At 38.3% G+C, this 27926-nt stretch overlaps 1 protein-coding gene and 1 long non-coding RNA gene across 3 annotated transcripts in view; one reads left to right on the top strand and one right to left on the bottom strand.

Annotated features, from left to right (window-relative positions):
- MYOF (myoferlin) overlaps positions 1 to 13629 on the top strand; it is a 151313-nt gene extending 137684 nt beyond the window's left edge. For both annotated transcript variants that reach the window (XM_074295890.1, XM_074295889.1), the window contains 10 exons: positions 838 to 986; positions 2090 to 2229; positions 2626 to 2714; positions 2811 to 2906; positions 4466 to 4607; positions 7053 to 7152; positions 9335 to 9525; positions 11101 to 11210; positions 11578 to 11725; positions 12088 to 13629. In XM_074295890.1, the coding sequence (XP_074151991.1) occupies positions 838 to 986; positions 2090 to 2229; positions 2626 to 2714; positions 2811 to 2906; positions 4466 to 4607; positions 7053 to 7152; positions 9335 to 9525; positions 11101 to 11210; positions 11578 to 11725; positions 12088 to 12129 (1207 nt within the window). In that variant the 3' untranslated portion in view covers positions 12130 to 13629. The remainder of the gene's footprint in view (positions 1 to 837; positions 987 to 2089; positions 2230 to 2625; positions 2715 to 2810; positions 2907 to 4465; positions 4608 to 7052; positions 7153 to 9334; positions 9526 to 11100; positions 11211 to 11577; positions 11726 to 12087) is intronic.
- A 447-nt stretch (positions 13630 to 14076) lies between these two features.
- On the bottom strand, positions 14077 to 26667 carry LOC141558531 (uncharacterized). The gene is made up of 3 exons (XR_012487091.1): positions 26225 to 26667; positions 25199 to 25280; positions 14077 to 14120 (listed from the first exon to the last, which is right to left on the bottom strand). It is a non-coding gene; the product is annotated as an uncharacterized LOC141558531 (long non-coding RNA).
- Positions 26668 to 27926: the final 1259 nt, after the last annotated feature.

Here is a 27926-nt window from a genome sequence, read left to right as displayed (position 1 = left end):
TTCCTGAGTCATTGTCTGACTGAGTTGGGACATCACTGTGGTTGGAGTATTTTAGCAGAATTCTTTCCAAATATATCAATCATTATTTCATAAGTTCCAGCTTGTGAAAGTTGTGAATTTTTAATATAACAAGGAGGAGAATTTTATCTTTTAATCTGAACAGATGAATTTTTGGAAGTCATTGGAGGCTGAAGAATTACAGAACAGCTTTCAAGTTGCAATGACCATTTTAGATTCTTAAGATGCAGCATGACATAGTTGATATACTTTTGAACTTAGGGTCAAAACCTGTGTAGGACATTTAGCTGTCAGTCTAAGGGCAAATGACTAAACTCTCCAGGGATCAACCATCCTAAGTCTATCTGTTAAGTAAGGAAAAAGTTGTGGTCTTTGGGAATGTTAAGGGGACTTCCCATACCACATACCTTTATTTAATTATGTAGTCTACCTTTTTCACAGTTTCCATGTATAAAAACAGTCTCACAGTTCTGCTATTGAGACAGCTTGGTGGTGAATTGGATAACATGATGGACCTGAAGTCAAGAAGTCCTGGATTCAAACTCTGCCTCAGACACTTTGTTGTGTGATGCTGGGCAGGTCACAACTTTTATCAGCCTCAGTTTCCTAACTTACAGATGGAAATAATAATAGCTCTTATCTCCTGAGGTTGGTGAGGATCAAATACAATAATAACATTGTAAAGTGCTTTGCAAGTGCTAAAAAGTGATACAAATACTAATATTTATTATTGCCATTGCAGATAATTAAATAGTGGTAAGTTTAGGAAATATTTAAGTATCAAATGTTAATCCTTGGATGGATTGTATTGTTCAACAGTTCTGGAGTCAATACTTGGCGAGATCAACTAAGACCAACACAACTGTTAAGCAATGTAGCCAAGTATAAAGGCTTCCCACCGCCTATTCTTTCTGAAGATGGACATAGGCTTCGATATGGAGGGCGAGAATACAGCTTGGAAGAATTTGGTAAGTTAATGCTGTGGGTTGCTCAAAGACTAGCAAAGTGGCCTTTCGCTGATATTTTCATGAAGGATTAGAACACAAGCTAAGAATCTAAATATGTGGCCATTTGGCCGGAATGAAATCTGACTTATAATTATGTGATATTTTAAGTATATGGCACATTGTCTTTTCCTTTTTTCTTTTCTTTTATTTTTGACATTTTATTTGTTTATTTAGATCTTTTTAGTTTTCTGTCCTGGTCTCTTTGTGTATAGAGTCTCTCTCCTCACTAGCTTGATAATTATATTCTAATAGGGAAATCTTCTCCTTGTCATATCTTTTCATCATCTTAGAAGCTCAGGGAATGTATTGTGAATTGGATTTAAATTATGGTGTATTTTACACCTGGCTAAGTGCTGAAAGTCCCAAAGATTCACAGGAAACAATTCCTGAGCTGAAACTAGGAATTCCAGTGCCCAGCATAAATTTATTGAAGTCAGTGTTTCAGACCCGTAGACCCAGGGCTTTGTGGGTAAAGTAGAAAGATGGAAATTTCTTAGGAAGTTTCCCAGTAAAATGAAAAACAGAAACCCCAAGCATCTTCTCTGAGTGGCCGGAATACCATAGAATGAGTCCCTAGGATTATAGGGAAAGGGGAAACTTTTCCGCCAGAAATTCTTGTCTTATCCCTTTGGGCATATCCATTATTCCCTGAATCCCAAGCCCCAGAGTGATGAAATACATAGAGGATATGATAGTGGGGATAAGAGGGTCCCCGGAGGATATAACAGTAACACAACTCTAATAGTGAAGAGAGAGTGACTCCCTTCTCAAGACTTTGGTACCCTGGGAAAAGCTCTGGCAGTCTCCCTTTTGAGATGGTTTGGATGGTTTCAGATGGGGGCATTCCGAATTTGTGGACAGGTTGTCTTCCTCACCATGCTTAGGAAACAGCAGAGTCTTTTACCATGTTTATGAATTTTTCTTAAATTAAAGATTCTTACGTGTCAACTTCCTCTTAATCTTTAATTTAACACTAATTAACTCAAGCTGCTTGGTGAAATGGCAATGAAACTTTCTGGGATGACTTGGTTGACTCCCTGTTTTGATGGCGGTCTCAATTACAGAGGCCAACAAAAATGTGCATCAACACTTGGGGCCCCCAGAGGAGCGTCTTGCTCTATATATCCTTCGGACTCAGGGACAAGTGCCTGAACATGTGGAAACACGGACTTTGTACAGCACCTTTCAGCCAAATATTTCACAGGTACAGAGAATATCTCCATCCTTGAATGGTGGCCAGTACTGCACCATACAGCATCCATAGTCATGGGAGGTCTGTGTCCACATGACTGGTTTTGTATCTATGAGAAGAGAGGATTCTGGGTGGGAAGCAGGCAGGCAGATGTGATGTACTAATGATGTCCTAGAACTGGAGCCAAAAATGAATGGTAGTTCCAGAATAATATTGGGCCAATGACACGACCACTTGCTTGCTCTTTTGTTCCATTTTAAAATATCCCCTGTAGAAAAACAATTCTGAGGGCCAAAGGAATTTGTCCACAGTAATACAAAAAGATAAATAAAATTGTTCTGACCAGACCTTCTCTGATTTAAAAAAAATGCATAACAATAATTATTTTTCTCCTTTTGAATGACACAGGGGAAACTTCAGATGTGGGTGGATGTTTTCCCTAAAAGTTTGGGGCCACCAGGCCCTCCTTTCAATATCACTCCTCGGAAAGCCAAAAAGTAAGTAATTCCTAGTCAGTTTTAGGGTAACTTGGAGGCTGTGGTGTCTAATTGAACACAAATGAGAAAATTCCTTTAAAAATGTTTTTCTCTTAGGTATGTCTTGCGTGTGATCATCTGGAACACTAAAGATGTCATCCTGGATGAGAAAAGTATCACAGGAGAAGAAATGAGTGACATCTACGTGAAAGGGTAAGTGACCTGGAAATCTCTTGGAAAACATTTCATAGATATAAATGACACTTCCACACTAAGTGCCTTTTGTTTTCCCTATTGGGAAGAGATAGAAAGGAAGTAAAAATATGTTAAGTGTCTACATTGGGCCAGGCACTGGGCTAATCTTCACAACAGCCTTGGCAGGCAGGTGCTATTATTATCTTAACAGTGTGAGGAAACTGAGGCAGAGGTTAAATGACTTGCCCAAGTTCACACAACTTAATTGTTGTGGGCAGCCAAGTGGCTGGTGGATGGAGGACTAGGCCTGGAGTCAGGAAGAACAGAGTCCAGATCTGGCCTAGCTGGGTGACCCTGGGCAAGTCACTTAACCCTGGTTGCCTCTGTTTCCTCATCTGTAAAATGAGAAAATGGCAACTCCTCCAGTATCCCAAAAAGGATCACAGAGACACAACAACAAAACCAGCTTCACACAGCAAGGCAGCCTCTGAGGCTGGGTTTGAAGCTCAGATATTCCCGGTTCCAGGACCAGAGCTCTCTCCGTTGTCCCACCAAGCCAACCGCCCTAAACCAATGTCTACTGAGAGAGAACTGCCAGACAGAGCACATGCTGCTGTACCCGGGAGCCAAGAATCACAGTTGCTTGAGATTTAGTAAATAGTGACTGAGGACGTATTAGAACCCATTTTCCTGAAGGCAAATCCAACACTCTGTATTTACCCATACCGCCTCCCTTGTTTTTGTTATTAGAAGACAAATAAAATGAGAGGAGAGACAAAAGAGAGTATAAACTCAGCTTTAATTTGTGACCAAGAACTTTTAGCATTCTAAGATCTTAAACAAGATTTATCATTTTTATTTGGTGACTTTTTCACTTATTTTGAATATAGTCAGCAAATATTTTACTCTGTGGTTTGATTTGGACCTCAGTTGCACAAAGTATAGATACTTAATAAATGTTTATTGACTAACTGCTGTGCTAGACTGTAGGGAAGATCCAATGATAAATAAGACATAGTCCCATTTGTCAAGGAATTGGCAATCTTGGGTGTTGGGATACAGATAAATAGAATATCTGTACAGAAAAATATGATTTAGAATTTGAGGAAGGGGAGGAGACTTGTCATGTAATATGTGAAGGATCCATCTGCTGAGGAAATTCCTTCCACTGAAGAAATTGGCAAATCATCTGGAACCCTGGAGAATTATTTGGGATCACTCAGATTAAATGGCTAATCTATTACTCTGTAAACTTCTTCAAAGCAAGGATTATTTTTTGCTTTTCTTTGTATTCTCAGCTTAGCACAGTGCCTGGTACATAGTAGGCTCTTAATAAATGCTTGTTGACTTGTTGACTGACTATGGCCCCTAAGTAGTATGTGAAGCATGTGAAAATAATATGTAGTTTCTGTCAAATACTCCTATACTTCCATTGCTTTTTTTTTTCACTGCTAATTCAGTAGCATACTAGTTATTTCGATTTTGTGTACAAATTCCAGTCTTCTATTGTGTAACTATAGTTAAAATATGCAGCAGTTTCCTTCAGCAGTTATAATCTTTTTGCTCATTACTTTCAGCTGGATTCCTGGAAATGAAGAAAATAAGCAGAAGACAGATGTCCATTATAGATCACTGGATGGTGAAGGGAATTTTAACTGGAGATTTGTTTTCCCTTTTGAATATCTGCCTGCTGAACAACTCTGTATTGTTTCTAAAAAAGTAAGTTTGAAAACATGCCACAATTTATTGAGAAAGGACTTTGTGACTTAAGTAACTTAAGTAACAAGGAAGGCTCTTTGAGACCAGAGAATCATAGCATTTCAATCTGTAAAGGAACCTTAAAGGTGGTATCGTTAGTTCAAGCTCTTCCTTTTTTATAATAGTTTGGGGATCTGGGTTCTGACAGTGCCTAGTTCCACTTTTTACTGCCTACATTACCTTAGGCCAGTGCCATACTAATCAAACTACCAAAAACTTGCTTTATAAAACTAGAAAAATTAATAACAAAATTCATCTAGAAGAACAACAGGTCAAGAACATCAAGGAAATTAATAAGGGAAAAATGTGTAGGAAGATGTAATTGTATTACAAGTAGTAATCATCAAAACCATCTAGTACTAGTGGACCAATGAAATAGGTAAGGTACACAAGACAATGCTGAATAATCATAATAATCTAGTGTTTGATAAACCAAAAGATCCCAGCTTTTGGAGTAAGAACTCACTATTTGACCAAAAATGTTGTAAAAAGTAGGAAAAAAATATTGCTAGGTATAGCTGTAACTGTATGCCAAAGTAGGTATAGAACACCATCTTACACTCTGTACCAAGATAAGGTCAAAATGGATACATGATTTAGATATAAAGGGTGATACCATGAGTAAATTAAGAGAGCAAGGAAGATCTTGTCAGATCTATGGAGAAGGAGAGAATTTAGGACCAAATAGAGATAGAGAGTATATAATGAGATATAAAATGGATAACTTTGATTATATTAAATTCAAAAGGTTTTGCACAGAAAACACCCAAAGCAACCAAGATTAGAATAGACTTGCGATGGGAAGTGCCATCCACATCCAGAGAGGGAACTATGGAGACTGAATGTGGATTAAGGCACAGTATTTTCACCTTCTTTGTTGTTATTTTTTGTTTGTTTGTTTGTTTTTCTCATGTTTTTTCTTTTCTTATGCATCATGATAAATACAGAAATATGTTTAGAAGAATTACACATGTTTAACCTATATCAAATTACTTGCTGTCTTGGGGAGAGGAGGAGAGAGAGAGAAAAAAATTCAAAACACAAGATTTTTCTTTTTTTAAATTTTTTTATTAATTTTATAATTATAACATTTTGACAGTACATATACATAGGTAATTTTTTACAACATTATCCCTTGCATTCCCTTCTGTTCCGAATTTTTCCCCTCCTTCCCTCCACCCCCTCCCCTAGATGGCAGGCATTCCCATACATATTAAATATGTTATAGTGTATCCTAGGTACAATATATATGTGCAGAACCAAATTTTGTTAAAACACAAGATTTTTCTTTTTTTTTAATTTATTTATTTTTTAATTTATTTTTTTATAATATTATCCCTTGTATTCATTTTTCCAAATTATCCCCTCCCTCCCTCCACTCCCTCCCCCCTATGAAGGTAATCCCATACATTTTACATGAAAACACAAGATTTTTCAAAGATGAATGTTAAAAACTATCTTTGCATATATTTGGAAAAATAAAAATATTATTAAAAAATGTTTTAAAAAGAAGCAAAGTAGAAAGCTTTTATCCATGAGAACCAGGATTTGAACCCAGGACCCCTGACTTTGAGTCACTACTCCATGCTGTCTTCTCAGGACCCTTCCAGGTCTAACCTTGGATGATTCTGTGAGACAGGAACTTTTAACTCCATGGTGACATCATTTTGGTCTTCTTCCAGCATGAAGGACAATGACCAACTGACTTTTATTTCCCTAATCTGTAGTTTGTACCCTAAGGAAAGGGGGAAGGAAAAAAGAATAAATAGAGGGCAGCCAGGCAATGGAAAATTCAGCTGGTTGGGAGCCTGGATGTTATATAGAGCACAGCTTTTCAAACTTTTTCCACTTGTGACCTCTTTTTACCTGAGAAATTTTTATGTGGCCCCCAGATATATAGGTGTACAAATCAAACACTGGCAATAAATCATAATTTTGTGAGTCCAACATTCAATTATGTGACTTCATATGGGATCACAACCCACAGTTTAAGGAGCTGGCCCTAGAATACTTGATGGAGGTAGAGAGGGAGATAATGAGAGAATGGTGTCTTCCTCTATAATAAAGGGAAGAACATTGTCCTGTGTCTCATTAAGTGTGAAGGAGGGTAAGAAAGAAAAGGGCCCTGCTTTGGACTAACCAAATCCTGGTTTGGAATCAAATCCTGGCTCTGTCACTGATTACCTATGATTAGTGATCCTGTGCAAGTTACATCAACTCTCTGGACCTTAGTTTTCCCATCAGTGAAAGGAGGAGGTTTTACCAGCAGATACCAAGGTCTTTTCCAGCTGTAGTTCTCTGAACTTGTGCTTTTATAAGGGAACAGATGAAATTGGAGGTACATGTAGCTCATTATATTTGATTTAAGTTTCTTGGTTCTAACTCCTGCCTATGTTTTCACCCTAGGAGCATTTCTGGAGTATTGATCAGACTGAATTTCGAGTTCCTCCCAGACTCATCATTCAGATATGGGACAATGACAAATTTTCTTTAGATGACTACTTGGGTATGTCTTATAAGTTGTCCCTGCCTGTTGTAACGTGGGCTCCCTGAAAAGAGGGACTGTATCCCCCATGCTTAACACAGTGCTGGGCACATAGGAATTACTATTCAATCATTCCAGTTTTGTTTGACTCTCCATGACCTCATTTGGGTTTTATTGCCAGAGATACAGGAGTGGGTTGCCATTTCTTCCCCAGCTCATTTTACAGATGAAGAAACAGAATTAAGTGACTTGCCCAGAGTCATATAGCTTATAAGTATCTGAAGCCTATTTTGAATTCAGGTCTTCCTGACCCCAGGTCCTACTAACTCTGCCACAGGGCTGCCACGGTAAAAGTCTAATAACTACTTTTCACTCTCCGTGCCGCCTTTTCAGCACAATTCAGAGGAAGCACTAAATTTCAACTTTCACTTGTGTTCTCCTCTGGTATTTCCTGATTGTATGAAGGTAGACACGCCTTTTCAGAGGCCGTGCCAGGACTTAGCAAATTCTGCCAGGTCTGCCAAGTAGAACAGCACAGCACAACCAGACTCTGAGATTGTCATCTAACCTCAGTTCTGGAGGCTCAAACTCACAAAGCTAATGACTTTTTTTTTTTTTTTTTGGCCACCATGGCTCAAGATCATCTGCTTAATAAAGAGTGACATTAATGACATCATAGATATTTTAAAGTGTTTTTGGTTAAGGGAATAAGCATTTATTTAACGTTTACCACATCTCCGGCACTACACCAAACACTTTTTACAAATATTCTCTTATTGGATCTTCACAATAGCCCTGCCAGCTAAGTGCTATTATCTCCATTTTTCAGTTGAGAAAACTGAAGATAGGTTAAGTGACTTGTGTAGAACCATGGAGCTAGTAGGTGTCTGAGGCTAGATTTGAGCTCAGGTGTCCTCAATCCCAGCCCAGCGCCGTATCCACAACACTATTATAACTATCATCTACTTCTGTTACGTAGTACTAGTACTACGGAGCAATACAGGCCGCAGACACGGTCATCCTGAAGCTCAGACAAGCTGAAAAGTGAAAATAGGTTCACAAAGGGTTTATACAAATCCCTGAGTTATCGATAATTTTTTTTTTGGGGGGGAATCCAGACGTGATTTTATCATTGCAGGAAAATGTTGGGATAGGAACTTCCTCCAGGGATGTAGAAGGGAAACTCATCGTCTTATTGAGTTGATTGAGGCCTGGAGAGTTTAAACCACTCACCTGTGGCTTCACAGTGTCTGTCAGAGGCTGGGTTTGGACCTAGATCTTTAACGCTGAGGTCAGTCCTCCAGCTGCTCACGGTCTCTCAGACCTGTGAGAGGCTTATTAGGGGGAAGTTTTGAGTTGTCATTACATAAAATAACTACCAAACTCCACCCTAGTGTATACTTAAGAATACTGGGCTCACCAAACTAAGCTTTGTTCTTTATGAAATTCAAAAAATAGTTAAAAAAGGAAAACATTTTCATACACTGCCCAATGGGGTCACAGGTCCAACTGAAGGTGACAGCTCTTTTCTCTTAAAAAAAAGGGGGGGGAGGGGGACATGGCACCATGGATGGGTTGACAAGCATAAGAAAAATCATTATAAAACTGGTACCCAAAGGTACCTATTTCAGAGTATAAAATACACATCTTTGCCTATGATAAACAGGCATATTCTTATTCTTAGTAGGAATTGGAGTAGTTAATAGTCATTCTTAATCTAATACTCGGAGGAATTTATGGTTGGGTGTCTCTTTGGGGGCGAGCTGCAGATGCCCCCACACAGGCAAATGACCTCTCCATTGAGAGGGCAAAACAAACTGCGTGCCCAGTCCAGGGGCACTCAACCCGATAGAGCTTTTGTCTGCAGATGTTCATTTGTCTGAGACTCATAAAGCAAAGAATCATAAAATCTTAAGGACGTTAGAGGTCAACCAGTTCAACCGCTACCTAAATCATTGCTTCTATGCCTGGAAATGTAAGAACCATGCTTCTCTAGGTGACAAGTTGACTAATAGACAGCTAAGTCAATGAGACCTCCCATTTTGCATCATATCTATACAGAACTCAAGAAATTTACATGTTCTATTATCTTCTTTTGCCTTCATCCTCTTAAGATTCAACTCTATGTCTCAGCAGTTCATTTGTAAACAATGTTAAGCCTTTTAAATTTCTTTTTCTTCTTCATGTTTTGCTTTACTTCTAGGCTTTCTGGAACTTGATTTACATAACACAATTATTCCTGCAAAGTCATCAGAAAAGTGCAAATTGGACATGATTCCAGACTACAAGACAATCAACCCCCACAAATCAAAAATAGCCTCACTCTTTGAACAGAAGTCCATGAAAGGATGGTGGCCATGCTATGCGGAAAAGGATGGCACGCGTGTGATGACTGTATGAGTATTTCTTGGTTGGGAATAATTCGTTCCATTTTTTTATTCATATTTCTGTCCTTTATAAAGGGGTTTGGGGCCCAGAGTCATAGTGAATCAGAAGAAAAGAAAATATTTACCTGGGAGGAACCAGTGCTTTTGGAAATCAAAGCAATAAAAGGTCACAGGATTGGTGCCAGCTTTTAGACTGCATGAAAAGTTAGGAGTTAAATGTAGCATAGTACAATGTCACAGGATTTCATCATTGGAAAACTGCCTAATAAATGGACTGGTGATTCCAGTGAAATGGATCACAAAATCCATTCTTCTAGTCTCAGAACTGTCAGAAAAGTTCTACAGGTATTCCAAAAATGTTTAAATGCACACACACACATCACCTCACGAGATCCATATATATATATATATATATATAAATTTTATTTAATATATTTGTATATAGTCTATTTATTGTATATTCTATTTGGAACATTATATATGTACACATACACACAAACATGCACACGTGCATACATCCATACATACCTAGGGTGTTCCACATATATGTTTGTGTGTATATACATATATATATATATATATATATATATATATATATATATACACATACATATGCACTTATGTATGAATATTTTACATATAAATATGTAGCTGCTGTTTTACTGATTATTTAGCAGCTAAATAGTGTAGCGGAGAGAGAATCAAGCCTGAGTCAGGTAAACTTGAGTTCAAATTCATCCTTAGACATTTAACTAGCTATGTGACTCTGGGAGATTCTACAACTACTTAGCCTCAGTTTCCTTATCTGCTAAATGACCTGGAAAAGGAAATGTGATCCAGTATCTTTGCCAAGCAAATCCCCCCAAAGGAGAGTCATGACATGTGAGACATGATTGTAACAACTGAACATTACTAATTATTAATTATAATATTATAATCCTGGACACACAAGTTGAGTGAGGTATAAGAGATCTTTCACATAGCTGTAGCTTTTTCTACTCAGTCTCTTTTTGCCTGAGAAATTTTTACATGACCCTGGGTATGTAGGTATACAAATCAAACATTTGCTGATAATAAATCATAAATTTGCAACTCCCACATCAGTTACACGATTCCATACGGAGTCACAAACCACGGTTTAAGAAACTTTGTGCTAGCTATCTCATTTTATGAATAAAGAGACAGACTCCGAGACAATTTTTTTTTTCCCATGGCTAGTTAGAAACAAGACCAAACTCCTTCTTGGGTATCTTTAACTAGTTAAGTCTGGTCTATACTTCTGTCTTCTGACTAGACCATCCCATAAAAAGTCAAAACACACACATATTTTGGAAATAAGAAAGCCACAAAGGAAGCTGTGGTTAGAAGGAAAAGAGATGAGTGTTTGGAGTCAGGAAGAAAAGCAGGTAAGAGTAGATAAGAAAGAATGCAAGAAGCAGACAGGAATTGGCTTCCCACAAGAAAATTTTAGTTGATTTAAAGATCATTTTAAAAGAAATAAAAATCAGTTGGAAAAAACATGTTTTCAGCTTCAGTGAAATAGCTTTTAACATCTGATATTATGTGATTTGATTTACTAAAGGGTAAAGTGGAGATGACTCTGGAAGTCCTCAACGAGAAAGAGGTTGATGAGAGACCGGCTGGGAAAGGAAGGGACGAGCCCAATATGAACCCCAAGCTAGAGCCCCCAAAGTAAGCGGTTCTCTTTGTTCTTAATTGTCTTTATGGGATCCCAACCTGCCTAAGAATTGGAAAACTCTTGTTGACAAATTGCCAAATCGAATGAATTATCTGCCATTCTAATTAATTTGCTGGGAGGGCCAGTGGCTTGTTTTGCTTCTATCCTTTCTTTACCTTGTCAAGGAAGCAGAGTTCCATCCGTCTCCTGGATCATTAGAAGCTCCCATGTGTAATGTGTCTGTTAAGATTAGAATAGGTTACCTTCGCTCCATGAATAGAATTAGTTATTAGTTGAACAGTAGCGTTCCCATTCTGAGATGAAAGTACTTAATTAACCCTCAGGGTTCATGTGAGTCATTTTGCTTCTGTCAAAATATAGTCGACCAGAAACTTCGTTCCTTTGGTTCACCAACCCGTGCAAGACAATGAAATTCATCGTGTGGCGTCGGTTTAAATGGGTCATCATCGGCTTGCTCATCCTGCTGGTATTGTTGCTGTTCGTGGCTGTGCTCCTCTATTCTTTGCCGGTACGTTATCTCTGCATCCTCCATTTCATTCTCTCTCTGAGTGGTGGGATCCATCACTTACAGATACTGAGCCTGGAATCTGGATGGCAAAGGTTCAGATATGACCTTTGACGTTTACTGGCTTTGTGATATTTCACTAAAATTCCAAGCATTTCTAATAATGCCCCCAAATTTATTAGCTGTTAAATCATAAACTATTGCAATTTGTGTTATTAGAGGGAATTATCAGAGTGGGAATATCCCATGATGCCAAAATCAGGTCTCTTCAATATCAAAATAGCCTCCATCATATGCTACTTCTGCAAGTTTTGCTGCTTCTGATATTCTATTGTTATTTTTGTTTGTTTCTGTTTTCATTCCAGAACTATTTATCTATGAAGATTGTGAGACCAAATGCAAAATAAAAAGGAAGACATTTTTAATGCCCTTCTGAAACGGGGTATTCTGCCTTCAAACCATGGACCCAACACACAATTATTCTCCAGTCACTTCTGTGCCCACTGAAATGAAAACAAGAAGAAATCTGACATGAGGTCATTAAGCTTCATGGGATCATGAAAGATGGGGGTCATTGCCTGCCAGACATCATTTGACCAGATAGCCTTTACAAGTGTTCAAATCCTATGTTTCAACTTTTTAAACTGTATTTTTTATAAAAACTCTCTCAGGTGGCTGGTTCCATTATTTTTTAAAAGAATCACATTTTTAATATTAATTTTTTTTCTAAAATGTTCACTTTTCCCATATAGTCTTAAAATGGCTAAAGCTCAAATTGAAAGCCACAGCCTTCCGACTTCATGAAAGCATTCATTATTTCTTTGACATCACCAAGGGATGAGGAGTACAACAGCCAGAAAAATATTCTTATTTCTAGCCCAAACCGGCCTTCCGTGTCTTCTGCATAAACTTTGTGGGCTCAGACCAGCATCCACAAGGAAACCAAATATAAGTATTTCACTGTTGTGAGCTGTTGTTATTATTGTTGGGGGTTAGGAAGAGAGGGTTTTCTCCTGGAAGTTTCAGAGAGTGAAGTAGAACCTTAAAAATTTTAGATGTAAACATTTCTCTTGAAAGGAACAGATCCTAATTTTGTGAATAAATACAATGGTGCTGAAAGCAGGTAAAAGATCCAAGGAACTTGTCAGTAGATACTTGGGCTTTCTGCTGCATTTCCAGCCCATCTTTCACAGAACCACCAGATCCATTTTCTAAAAGTCCCATTTCTCCTTCCTGCTTCTCCACTCGGACCCCCAGCACTGGATCAGACCAGCATCTCCTCAGCGCAGGGAGCTCTTATAGTGGAGGTACTCTGCCAGGGCAGGTTATCCCTTTGCACTAGAGGGTAGATGACATGCCATGGATTGGGGACGCTTCCTGATTCAGAGGCTAGCTCTCTTCTATCCTGACATCCTGAGTGCTCTTCACAAGAGGGATGGACCCCCAGGAGGTAGCCGGCTCTCATTAGAGATCCATGTCCAGGCAGCTGGGGGGAGGGGGCAGGGTCCTGGGGCTGCAGTCAGGAAGACCCATCTCCAGGAGTTCAAATCTGGCCCCAGACACGTACTAGCTATGTGACCCCGGGCAAGTCACTTAACTCTATTTTTCTCAGTTTCCTCATTGTAAAATGAGCAGCAGAAGGAAAAGGCAAATCCCGCCATTATCCTTGCCAATAATCCTCCCCCCTCAAAAAAAGGGAGTCACAAAGAATCAGACATGACTGAAAATACAATTAAACCAAGCAGAGACCGGAAGGAACAATTGTTGGATGTATCATAAGGAGAATTCTTTGGGAAATATGCTCTGGACTAAATGGCTGCCAATATCTCTTCAGTGTCTAAAATTTTGTGATTCTATATAAATGTGAGTTATGGTTATTAAACAAACAACTTTCTTAAAAAAAAAAAGTCATTTTTCTCCTGTTTTCTGATTTGGCAGTTAAATGGGATGCTTTTCAGGGCAATCTCTTCAAGTTCATCTCATCTTTATTTTTAAGAAATAACTTCTTTTCGATTCCTTGTCAATGTTAATATACTGCTTCCATATGTTCACGTGAAGTTGGACATCCCAAGCCCCAGTCCCACCAGCATATTTCAAATAAACCCGGCATCTCCCAATAAGGAGATTATTAGTAACATCAGACCCTTTTCAAGTCAAATGAATTTTCCTTGAGGTAAGCAACATAAATAAAATGAGTGAATGATTGAATGGGCAACCCAGTATTGCTGCCAAGAGTACTGGGCTGGGAGTCGGGAGTGCTGGATTAGAATCCCAGTTCTGACCTTTTAAAATCTTGGGGAAATGAGCTTCTTCATCCCCTTTGGGCCACAGTTTCTTGGACGGTAGAAAGTGGGGGTTTGATTAGGTGATTTCCAAGGCCCCTTCCATCTCTGAGGGCCTAAATAGAATGGACAAAGAAAATGCAGATTAGAATCAGCCAGGAGGCTTTGTGTCCAGGCCTCCAACAAGCAGCAGGGCCCGGGAGGGAGGAGGGACCGTGGCTGGCACCCCAAGTGCCATAGAAGGACTTGGCTTCAGGCAGAGATTTCACATGAGACAAACTGTCATTCACTGATGGCTCAAACTTCTCCCTGCATGGGGCTTTGCTAGTCAACTGCTCCTGACCCCCCCTTGCTGGGGCCTGCTGCTGAGCTCCGGCCCTCTGGCCCAGTTACCTCGGTGAACTCTTTAACCTCAGCCGGGCCTTCTGTTTGTTCCCTACTTCCCATAGCTGCTGGAACCTCACCTTTTATCCCCAGGCATGTTCCCTCCCTCTGTGTCTGTTAATTGCCTCTAATCGCTCCCTTAGTTCCCTTGGAGGGTGGGGTTCGAATTCAATTTCCCATTAAAATGTTGTGCTGAAAAACCTTATTTGGGAAGTGGTCAATGCTGTGTAACTAATTAGCCGTATGACCTTGGACAACACGATTTCAATTTTCTGTGCCCCAATTTCCTCATCCATAAAATGAGGAGATTGGACTCCATATTTCCAGCCCTCATATTTCATTGCTATAGATCAGGTGCAAATCCACTGATGTATCCCTGCTACCTGACAGGAAGTTTTGTTGTTTTTTTTTTTCTTGAATTAAACATAAACTTTCATAGATCCTTTTCTCCTCAGAACTTCAAAATGAAATGAAATATAATATTTTTTTTACAAAGAGTAAATATTTTAGGAAATAAATTATGTATGAAAACAAAAGGTATCAATAAAAATAAGATTTAAAATGTTTAATTAAGAGAAACAATCAAGAATCATATGCATAATACCAAAGAATCATTAGAAAAATTAGAGCAGAAGATACCCCAAAGAGAGAAAATCGCTATAGACTTTGAAAACAAAATTACCTATGTCTGATAATATTAGACCTCTAAGGATGTGAGAGATAATCCAGGTCAACCCAGTCCTTTTATGGATAAAGAAATTGAGATCCAAAAAAAAAAAAAAAAAAATTGAGATCCAAGATCAGAAATATTAGATTGATGCTAGAATATGAGTCTCCAATTCCCCCAACACACCACATCAGTCTTTCTCCTCCAATATTGTCAACACTATCCCTTTCTTTCCTCTGATCACAAAGTTTTCCCCCCAGCTAATTGTTGATACATTTTCATTGGATCATAGGTTTTAGAATTAAAAGTAACCTTAGGGATCCATCCAATCCAATGGGCTCTTTTTAAAGATAAGGAAAAACAAGCATAGAAACATTATTCACATTTATTGCTTAACTTTACAAAGCTTTCTTTAAAGGTTGGGAAATCCTGAGTTATCTTTCTGACTTGACCATAAACTTAAACTACAAACACTAAACTCACATGAAAGCCCAGAAAAGTTATGGCTTCCCATCCACCAAGACTGACTTTTAAGATTGATAGACTAACTTACTGGAATAAAAATATCTACAGGATGCGAGTAACTTAGAAAAACACAAATTAACATTATCTGTGTTGTATCCTATTTGTTGTTGTTAAACATCACCCAATTACATTCTAAGCTTGGAGCTTATATTTGGGAATTTTGCTGTTGACAGCAGGATGTGACACCTATGAATCAGATGACTTTTCAGGTTCTTTGTAGTTCCAAATCTTATTGTGACACTGAGGAACTTCTGCCAAGTACATGGATACTTGGGTACTGTACTATTGTACTGTACTTGCTTAATAAATATTTGCTAGCTTCAATCCTGAGGAGGCTGGTTTCTGACGGGAGCAAACCTGGGCTCCCTTTTCTCACTCGTCAATCTGTGCTAGCAAGGTAGCTCTCAGGTAGAAAGATTAGACAGATATGTAAAAGCTGTGGCAGACAGGGGATTGTCAACAAACAGTGATAATGGGGATGGGGATGCTGAAACAGAGGACAAAGAAGTAATCTGAAGATTGGGAAGCAAGATAGCATAGGAGATAGAGTTCTGGACTTGGCGTCAGAAAGACTCCTCTTCATGAGTTTAGATCTAGTCTCAGATACTAGCTGGGCAGGTCACTTAATCCTGTGTGCCTCAGTTTCCTCATCTGTAAAATGAGTGGGAAAAGGAAATGACAAACCACTCTATTATCCTTGCCAAGAAAACTCCAAAAGGGAGTCATGAAGAATCGGACGTGACTAAAAACTGTCTAAGTGATAACTAAATCCCAAGGTTTTAAACATGGGAGGGATGATAGTACTACTGATAGAAATAGTAAAACCAGAAGGAACAGATTCAGGGCTTTAAGCTCAGTTCTGAGCATGCTGAGGGCCAGTAGGACACCCAGATGGAGATGTCTATGGGCAGCTGGAGAACAGGGGCTGGAGCTCGGCAGAGAGATAAAAGATGGAGTCAGAGGTGAGAGGTCACCTGCTTAGAAGTTGTAGTTAAAGCTAAGAAAGTGAAAATATCATTGAGGAAGAAAATCTAGAAAGAGAAGAAAGTCTAATAATGATATGTCCTGACTTTGAGTCAATGAAAGAGATAAAATCAAAGTTGGTAGGCAGAACAACTTATGGTACATAAATAAAAAAAAGTATCATTATACAATAAAACATAACCTACATGAAGAATTCAGGGAAACTTGGGAAGATATATATATATAGATATAAAACCTGTTGTAGCTGTAAGTATATATAACTAAGAGAATAATGATTACAACCACCTAAGTGGGGAGGGGGACACAATAAATCAAAACTGAATGCTGTGTAATTGTGATGACTAAGCTTGAGAAAATGCACTTCTGTTTTTTCATTGCAGAGGTGAGGGATTATGTCTGTGGCTTACTACATGTTTTGTCAGCCACGATCCATGCATTTGATTTGTCTTGCTGACTTATTTTTTCCCCCTTTTTACTTTGTTCTGGGGGTTGGGTGGGGAGGAGTAAGTTACAGTGCTTTGAGGGATAGAGAAAGGAACCTCTTGGGATGGTTTCAGTGAAGCAGGAGGCTGTCATCTGCTATAATTGTGGGGAATTAGAGGAGAGAAGAAATGATTCAGAATGATCTCTGGGGGTAGGGAGATAGGGAATCCATGAGAGTAGAATAGGATAGTTAGTAGCAGTGAGGGTCTAGCTGGCATTAAACACTGTAAATGGCTTAGTGGCTGCAATCAGCTCGATTTCCTCACTTTCCTCAGCAACTGGAGAATAGGAGCAGAGGATGGTAGGAGGATTAGCTGACCGTGAGCTGTAAGTATTAGGAGGGCAAAGGGTCCAGACTTAATGCTAGAAGGGGACTTCCTTAGAGGCAGTGAGTCTAAATCTGTCACCTTACAGATGAGAAAAGTGAGATTACTTGCCCAGAGTCACAATTAGTCAATATTTGAATCCAGATCTTCTTGACTTCAAAAACAATGCCTTAAGATTCTAGAGTAGTACGGTCAGAGACTGGCAAATCAGACAAGGCTAGGAATAGAGGGAAATAAAGGCAGAGTGGGTGAAATAATGCAGATTTCAGGATTTGAGTAGTAGAGAGAAAGTCAAAAAGATCAAAGTTTAAATTCAGCTTCAGACATTTACTAGTTGGGCAAGCCATTTACCTTCTGTCTGCCTCAGTTTGCTCATAATAAATATGACAGTACCATCTACCTCTCAGGGCTACTGTGAATCTCAAATGGGATAGCAATTGTAAGAGCTCAGCTTGACACATAGTAAGGCTATATTATTTTTGTTAAGTTCAGTCATTTCAATCATGTCCACCCCGTTTTGGGGTTTTCTTGGCAAAGATGGTTTTGCTAATTTCTGCTCCAGCTCATTCTACAAGATGAGGAAACTAAGGCAAACTGGATTAAATAACTTGCCCCGGATCACACAGCTAGTAAATGTGTCACGATGTCTATGGCCAATTTTAATCTCATGAAGATGAGTTTTCTTGACTCCAGGCCCAGTGCTCTATCCACTGTGCCATCCAACTGCCCAAGTATTATATGTGATATTTATTCTTCTCAATATTATTTTATTTCTCCAAATACGAGTACAGATAGTTTTCAACATTCATTTCTGTAAGATTTTGTTTTTAAATTTTTTTCTCCCTCCCTTCTCCATCTCCCCCCTTTCCAAGATAGCAAGCAATCTGATATGGATTAAATATGTTCAATCCTCCTAAACATATTTCCATATTTGTCATCTTTTGCATGAAATATCAGATCAAAAGGGGAAAAAAAACTATGAGAAAGAAAAAGCAAACAAAAATGGTAAAAATACTATGCTTCAATCCATGTTTCATCTCTATAGTTTTCTCTTTGGATGCAGGTGACATTTTCCATCTGAAGTTCATTGGAATTGTCCTGGATTGTTGAGAAGAGCTAAGTCTATCATAGCTAATCATCACATTATCTTCTTGTCACTATGTATAATGTTCTGATTCCGTTCACTTCACTCAGCATTAGTTCATGTAAATACAAGTGTTAGTTATTAAGGATAAATTAAATCAATAAAGGCCATCATAAAAGTGAAGAGTAAATTTAGAAATTTATTACATATACTTGCCATATCTCCATTCAGGACTCTTAACTCAAAGGGTTTGGTTCTCTTAGGCTCTCCACCTTTACCTTGAATAATGAGTTGTTATCTACCTGGGGAAAGGATAATAATGGTGACAATCCTTGGATTTATATAGGACTTTATGAAGCATTTTCAATATTTTTATCTCCTCTGAATGTTGCATTCCAGTGAAATAAGTAAAGCAGGAAAATCATTTCTATTTTATAGATAAGGAAACAGAGGCTGCTATTGGTCAAGCGACCTGCCCGATAAATAGTAAAGCTGAAAGGAACCAGAGGATATCTAGCTCAAACTGTACCTAACCAAGGATGCTACCTTAAATATTCAGATAAGAATTCATTTAGCTTTGGTTTAAAGACTTTCAGGGAAGAAAAGTGGGCAGCTACCTCCCAAGTAGCTGGTTCTGCTTCAGAAGAGCTCTGATGTTTTTCCTGAGATAGGGCCCAGAACCTGGCATTATGTAATTACCCTCCATTGTTCCTAGGTCTGACTTTGAGAATGTATAAAGCAAATTTACTCCCTTTACTTACGTCAGCCCTTGGAGTATTTGACTCTTTCCCCTCGTGTTTTCTCTTCTCCAAGTTAAACATTCTCATTTCTCAGATTAAACACATCCATTTATCCTCCAGCTACACTGGTTATGTTCTGGATATATTCCAGCTTGTACTTCTTAAAATGCAGTGCCCAGAATGGAGCAGAAGGCCTCTCATGCAGTTTGGCCACGGCAGAGTACAATGGGACATTTCACATCTCACATACTTTACTAACATGACCTAATAGCACACAATTTTTTTTTGGCTGTCACACTAAACTTCTGCTCTGTTAAAGATCTCAGGTCACCCACATTGTTGTGATGTCTCTCACTTTGTACTTGACTTTTTTTGAACCAAAGTTTCTCTTTCCAGGCTTATTATGCATTGCCATACACTCCACGTACTAACCAAACTAACCTTCCTGTTCTTCACATATGACATACTATCTATCTCCTGACTCTGCCCATTTGACCAAGCTATCCACCATTTGTGGGATGGATCCCCTCTTTATTTCTACCTCTTCCAGTGTGCTCAGATCCAGATTTGTGTTTCCTCAAATAAGATACCTTTCTGGATTCCCTCATCTGCTAGTGCCGCCTTAGTTTCCTAAAATCACTTTGTATTTACTTATTACATGAGCATGTTGTTTCATCCATATAATATGAGCTCCTTGAGGGTGAATATTGCTTTTTGCCTTTCTTTATATTACTTCAATGCCTGATACATAATAAAAACTTAATAAATGATTGTACAAAGCAAGATGGTTTCAGAAAAACCTGGAAAGACTTACATGAACTGATGCAAAGTGAAGTGAACAGAACCAGGAGAATTCTGCGCACAGTAACAACATAACTTAGCTATTCTCAGCAATTCAATGATCCAAGAAAATCCTAAAGAACTAATGATGAAACTTACTATCATCCTCCAGAGGAAGAACTAATATTGTTTGAATGTAAAAGGAAGTATTCTATATTTCACTTTCTTTTATTCAAGTCTTCTATAAAATGACTAATATGGTAATGTTTCACATGATTGCATGTGTATAACCTATATCTGAGGAGAGAAAGAGAATGAAAGGAGTGATAGAATTTGGAATCAAAACTTTTAAAAATGTATTTGTTTTTAATATGTAATTGGAGGGGAAATAAAATATATTTGAAGATAAATAATAAATGTTCATTGACCAACTTCCATAATGTCTAGCTAATTGATTCATTCCTTTAGTTTGACTCAAGAAATTCTAATCGGGGAGAGCACAGAACTCACTTGCCCTAAAAATACATTCATTATTTGGCCTTGTTTAATTTTTAGTGATAATTGTCTTCTATATGATTAATCACAAAATTAAAGTTCTTTAGGTGAAAATAAAGGTCTATGAAGTCCACCCTCCTTTATATCTGAACACGTTTCTGAGATTGTCCACAAGATGTCAGCCTCAGCCTCATATTTTCTCAAAGATGGCCAACGCATGAAAGGCTCATCCCAAGCAAAAGGCACCCAGGATAATCACAATTGAGCCACATTTTAAAAGACTTAGAGTCAAAAAGAAATTAAAGCTGCAGTCCCTCTGTGAGGTCGGAAAACTTTTTGGAAACTAAATTAAACTTTCACCTGAAATATTTGAGCTAGGGATAGAAGTGAAAGTTTGGGGGATGAAGAAATTTGTCCTTGGGGAACTGAATTTTCATTATATTATTATTATATTATATTATTTTCATTATTATTTGGAGAGATATTCTTCCCTTTGGACAACATCTCTGAAAGCTAGACTGTATATAAAAGCCTCACAATTTTTCCTTCTTAATTTTGATAGGGATTAAAAATTGTATCATTTATCTCACAAGAAGGACCAGATAAAAAAAATAATTTTGCCTCAAAGCTCTAAATCAACACGAATTGACACTGTTATCATCAAATAGTATTAATTATTAGATGCTCTAAAAGAAGTATCTAAAAGCATTAAATTTAGATTTGTTCAGTGACTTTCAAAATGTTAGTGTCAGAACACTTTTCTACCTTGTTTTTCATATATTAAAACTGGTGCCAGTTGGCATCAGTTAAGAGACCAGGGTTATGTCTTCCATGCCTGTCATTGTACACTGTGTAAGCACTTAGTGGTTGCTCAAGTGAAAGGAAATGACAAAGAAAGGAAATTTTCAAAAATTGCTATGATAGTAGTTAATGGGTAAACCCAAAAACTACAGGTGCTAATAGAATCATATATATCCACAGACCACAAGGTACTAGGGGAAATCACCAAGGAGAACTGCTGCACTTAGGGGGAAATATTTTATTCATTTAACAAACACGTATTAAGTATTTATTTTCTATGGAGAGCTGTAATAGGCACTGGGGAGATGTAGGATAAGATCGAAACACATATCATCCTAATAAATAATATTATATAATTCAGCATATTAAATGAAGAGATGTGCAAAATCTAAAAGATACTAATAGTAAACCATTAGGATAAACCTAATAAATCTATCTCTCTTCAGGAGAGAGGTTAGACAGGTGACCTAGATACGTCTTAGAAAGGTAAGATATCCACATCAAATAGAGACTAAACTAAGAATTATCTACTTTAAATAACATAGGATCATGAAGCTGGAAAGGGTCTCAGAGATTTTTTTTTATTATTTAGAATTTTTTTCACAGTATATATGCATGAGTAATTTTTTTAAATAACATTATCCCTTGTATTCATTTTTCCAAATTTCCCCCCCTCCCTTTACATCCTCCCCCCCATGAAAGGCAATCCCATACATTTTACATGTGTTACAATATAACCTAGATACAATATATGTGTGTAAATACCATTTTCTTGTTGCACATTAAGTATTAGATTCTGAAGGTATAAGTAATCTGGGTAGATAGACAGTAGTGCTAACAATTTACATTCACTTCCCAGTGTTCCTTCTCTGGGTGTAGTTGTTTCTGTCCATCATTGATCGACTGGAAGTGAGTTGGATCTTCTTTATGTTGAAGATATCCACTTCCATCAGAATACATCTTCATACAGCATTGAAGTGTACAGAGATCTTCTGGTCTCAGAGATTATTGAATCCAGTGATTCTCAAAAAAGAGTGCCATGATAAATTTCACCAAAGGTTCTATGCAATTTTGAGGTGTTGAGTGCTTCATAATCTGCTCCCTTCTACCTTTCCTATCTTATGACTTAAATCCACTCTCCCTCATCCGTGTATTCTTCCATTTAGTGACAAATGGACACAAAACATTCTATCTCCAGACTCTGGACATTTTCCCTCATTGTCTCCCATACCTGGAATGCTCCCCCTTTCATCTCTGTCTCCTGGTTTCTCAGGCTTCCTTCAAATCTCATTTAAAATCAAATCTCTACAACAATCCTCTCCCATTCCCTCTGCAATCACCTCCAATTTATCCTGTATGAATTTTGTTTGTATATAATTATTTGCATTTTTCTTTTCCAATAGAATACAAGTTCTTTAATGGAAGGACTTTTCTACTTTCTTTGTATCCCAACCTTAGCATAGTCCTGATACATAGTAGCATTTAATAAATGCCTATTGACTAATGTCAGTCTTGTTAAGTTGGAGAAGCCCAGGTCCTCTGATTCTAAATCCATTGATCTTTCCAGTATACCACATCACCCTGTTTGAGAAAAGCCATGGTACATTCCTCACCTTGAATTTTATCTCTCCATTAAATTGTATAGCCCCTAGTATGTGACCTTGCTGATTCTACATTCTCAAAGATTAGATAACGTATCACCTCTGGGGTATCATGCTTAAGAGGGATATCTGAGAAATCTGGATTTCTCAAGTTGATGATCCCCAGTAGACTTATTATCCTTTGAAGAGCTTACCTTCTCTCATTCTCTTCATCTGACTAAAGTCAATCTTTTTTTTACTCCTTGCCCTGCTACTTTCAGAACCTGATTCACCACTATTACTCCATTTTTCCTCTTTTGAAATTCATATCAACTGCTAGTACCCCACTTCTCACCTCATCATTACCATCATCTACTTTGTCATTCATAGCACATATGCATCTTTCCCCAAGAGCTAGACTTGTCTACTTTACTCAGTCCCTTTAAACTTCCCTTGACCCTGTGTCTTGATTCACCACTATTACTCCATTTTTCCTCTTTTGAAATTCATACCAACTGCTAGTACCCCTTCTCACCGCGTCATTACCATCATCTACTTTTTGTCATTCAGAGCACATCTGCATCTTTCCCCGAGAACTAGGCTAGTCTACTTTACTCAGTCCCCTTAAACTTCCCTTGACCCTGTGTTGACCTTACCACCTATGAAGTTACTTCATTGTATACCTTTTCTCAACAGCCTTCTTTTTCCCATAGAAGATGTCTATCTCTATATTCTTATCCCAAAGGAAGTCATTCTGCTCTTTTCCAAAGCTAATTTGTGTTATTGAATACATTTCTCTTTCATTGTCTCCTCTGCTTCATTCCTTCAATTTTCCCTTCTTCTCAAAACTTCAATTTCTCTTTCTCTTTTGCCTATAAACATACAGAGATCTCCCCTACACTAAAAAAAATCCCTTTGACCCTGCCTCTCCTATAATAATAATAATCTTTTTCAATCATACAATGCTTTTTAGCATTGACAAGGTTCTTTCTAAATATTATCTCACTTGATGCTTTAAACTGTCCTCTGAGGTATGGATTATCCATATTTTTACAGATAAGGAAACTTAGGCACTGAAAGGCTTAATTCAATTACTCAAGGTCCCCATCTGTAGTAAGTGCAGGATTTCAACCCATATCTTCTGAACACCAACTTGAATGTATTTTACACTACCCCCTTGAACAATCACTATTTCTTTGTTCCCTTTTATCACCAAATTCTGCAAGACTAAGTTTGCCTCTTTTTTCTAGTCCCCCACTCATCTTTGAATATTATAAAATCTGACTTCTATCCTCTGCCCATTAAAAAAGGGCAACAACTCTTTTCAAGTTGCCAGTGACCTCCCAATCATTAAATCCATTCCTCTTTTCACCAAGATTCTTTCATTAAATGTTTTTGCAAAATACAACATTGTTTTCCATCAAGCAAACAAGCAAATGACTACTATGTATCAAGTGCTAGATAGAAGATAGAAATAAAATAGTTTCTGCTCTCAAAAAGTTTACATTCTATTGACATATGTAAGTATATAGAAAATAGATAAAAAATAAATATAAAGCGGTTTCCTTGGGGACATTTAAATAGCTGGGAGGGAATCAAGAAAGACTTTGTTGGGAAAGTGGTATCTGAGCCAGTTCTCGAAGGAGACACAGAGGTGATTCCAGGCATAGGGGATAGAAGTTGTCAAGGTCAGAATGAAGATGAAGTGCCATGGGCAAGAAGACCAGTCTGTCTGGATTGTAGAACGATGAAAAGAAAGTCCAGAGTGTGAAAGGTTTTTAAGGCCAAATAGGCATTTGTATTTAAGAGGCAATAGAGAACCACGGAGTTTGTAGAGTGGAGTGACTTTGTCAAACTTATGTGTTTAGTTTGGCAGCTATGTGGAGGACCGATTGAAAAGAGAAGAGATTTATTTGGAAGTTGAGGGGTGAGAACTTGAACAAGGGTGGTAGCCATAGGAGTAGTGAGAAAGAATCGGGGTGAGAGATGTTGTAGAAGTAGAAAATTTTTCAACATGTTAGAGGTGATGGGTGAGGAAGAATGAGGAGTTAAGCAAGGATAATGCTAAGTTTGTGGACCCAATAGATTTGAAGAATAGTGTTGCTCTCAACTAGAAGAAGAAAGGTTCAAAAAAAGATGGATTTTTAGGGAAAAGATGAGTTCCATTTTTGGACATGTGCTGTTCAAGATGTTTAGGAGATACCCTGTTGGAATTGCCCATTAGCGGTTGGTGATGTAACATTGGAGCTTAGAAAAGACTAGGGTGAGAGATATGCATTTCCATCTCCTCCATCTTGAAAAGTTCCTGGTTTTCATAACATTATGTTTTCAAAGTTCTCTCCTACCTTTCTAGACATTTCTTCTTTGGTTCCTGTAGTGGTTCAAATGTTGCACTCTCTCTTTTCTCCAAGTCATTCCTGTACATCACTGTTAAGTAAGGAAATCAGCAGTGAATTTAGGGCAGAAGTTTGAATCTCAGCTGGAATATTGACTAACAATGACTGAGATTGGAAAATTCATTCATCATCCCTGGTCCTCAGTTTCCTCATCTGTAAAATGAGGGGCTCAGATTTGATCATCTCTAAGAACCTTCTTTAAATTTTGACTCCTACTTTCCATTGTGGAAATCTCTCTTTTTACATTTTCAAATATTGTTAAAGGGAAAATGACCCCATGTGTTTCTCCTTTACTAACTCATGTGATCTCTTTGATGTCCCCCAAACCTTTCAAAGCTATTTTCTTAGAAATGGGAGTGTAGTTTTTGCCAAAGGGAAATGAACTTGAACCCCAAAGGTAGAGTTAGAATTCTGATGTTTCAAACTGACATTTCCATGCAAGCTTCCAGGTCTGGCACAATCCCATCCCAGGGAAGAAGGGCTCCGGGCCAGCTTCTCCTCACTCCCCAGCTGTCATTCATTCAGTCCCACCGGGCATTTTGACAAATGCCTTTGCTAATTACTTAATTACTTTGGCCTGCACAAGTGTGGGGATATTTTCCTTAAAGAAAGGAGAACCCCATGCAACCCACACAGATCCACCCCCAGCCCTGAAAGTAACCAGCTTAAATCCCATTAAAGTATTTGAATAAGTAAGCCCTCCCACCAGTCAAATTAACTTAAATACATCATAATAAGGGAAAGCAGGCCCACAAAGAACTGTTTTCAAAACTGAGAGGTAAAGCCCAGACTTTTTTTCATGCGGATTTTCCTAGGCTTTACCCCTTCCAGTTCAATCTTTTGTTTTCTCAGTCTTCCGTTTGAAAGAGGTCTCTGTCATAATTAAAATAAACTTTAGCTTAATTAAAGAAACAATTAGCTAAAGCTGTAAAAGTGACTGACCCCTGGAATTCACCAAAAAGGAGAATGACTCACCAAACTTGAGTCTGTGGACTAGTTATCTGGGATGCTGGCTCTGGGTGAGGGGAATGGACAAGATAAATTACTAAGCTCATCTGAAGCCTTTCCCAGCTCTAAGATTCAGTGAATATCTTTTGCAGGCCAACAAGCTCTCCCTGAAGCCATTAATTCCGTCCTTTGGTATGCAGCAGACCCACCGGATATATCTTCACAGAATAAGTGGAGATAGCCTTTCACACCCACTCCAGTCTGGGTAGACAACCAAAGCTCCAAGCCCAATTCTAGGCTCAGTCCTGAAAATGCATCAAGGATCTCGAATCATCCAAATTAGCAACTCTTATTGATCCTATTCACCTGGAAATTTCCGTGTTTGAAGGGGTTGGATTCAGTTATCTCTAAGTCCGGTTCCAGTCTGGAAATAGTGAGAAAAACATGGGGTTGGGACTTCCAGTCTAGTCTCTGTCTTGACATAGTTATGTCACCCTGATTTGACATCCCTTCTCTGGGTAGTTAGTGGATTGAATATCTCCCTTCAAGCAAGGTCTGACCTCTGACACATCCTGATTATGAATACTTAACTTCTTAGATCTCTGAACAATTGTTTGGAAACTGTGTGCTTTTAAAAAAAGTGATATTTTGATGACTACATTTCAATATAATTTCTTTTGTAAACATATGACAAAACACTCCTAGAAAATGTGCTTACCCTCACTGATAGTGCCTGGGAGTTCCTTAAGCCAATGAAACCACAATCCATTTCCTATCCCTATTATCCTCAAGACCTCAGTTTCCTATTCTGTAAAATGCCAGGAGATGAATGTCTGAAATTCTGATATGTTTGGGTAAGGAGAATTTAAGTTAAATTAAAACTTCCCAAGTGGGGTCAATGTTGATTGAATGTGATTCAGGCAACCCATCAGCCTTTCCTGAGCTCCCTTTTCATTGGATCCACCTTCTAAAGAATGGGCATCCTGTGCATTCTTCCGGGTTCTTTAAAGACCAGCTGAGTAAGAGGATGAATTGCAAGGGAAGGGGAGGAGAGGAGGAAGAAAGGAGGGGGAGAGGAGGAAGAAAGGAGGGGGAGAGGAGGAGGCTGGATTACCTGTTTACAGTAGCCCTCAGGGAGGTAGCTTTGTGGCTGGCCCATTTCGGACTCGAAACCCTACGTGAAATATCACACCTACTTGCAGATGCCATTAAAGCAGGAAGAAGCAGAGACAATTCATTTGAGGTCCTGGAAAAATACCTGCAATAGCCCTGGAAAGTTCATTTTCGAATTACTGAAACAATTCTTATGGGAGGCAGTAAAGGTTGTTTTCAAAGCTTTTCTAAATCTCCAAATTATACTGAGGGATAATAGAAAGGCTAAGCCGAGGGGTGGTTATCTCCTTAAAGAAAGCAGAGCCTTTCATGGAGATCTGATAGGCACAGAAGACAATAGGAATTTCCCTCCCTCCACTTCCCGGCCTCCCCATCTTTGGCCTCCATTGCTCTATCCATGGTACTTTTTACTTCTTTTCAATCCCACACCCTACTCTCTGGGTATAAATGTGTGTCACCATCTAAAACAAGAAGTCACAGACAGTTGAAAACCAGCCTGGAAAATAAAATTGTCGGTAGCACCTTCAAATAGATGAGAGGCAGTGTGACACAGGGTCAGTGTAGGGAGAACTTAGCTTCACATCCTGTTACTGATACACTTAGCTGTGTGACCCAA

This window comes from Sminthopsis crassicaudata, chromosome 2 (assembly GCF_048593235.1).
Source record: "Sminthopsis crassicaudata isolate SCR6 chromosome 2, ASM4859323v1, whole genome shotgun sequence".
NCBI lineage: Eukaryota > Metazoa > Chordata > Mammalia > Dasyuromorphia > Dasyuridae > Sminthopsis > Sminthopsis crassicaudata.
This window is presented reverse-complemented; position numbering and strand designations above follow the sequence as displayed.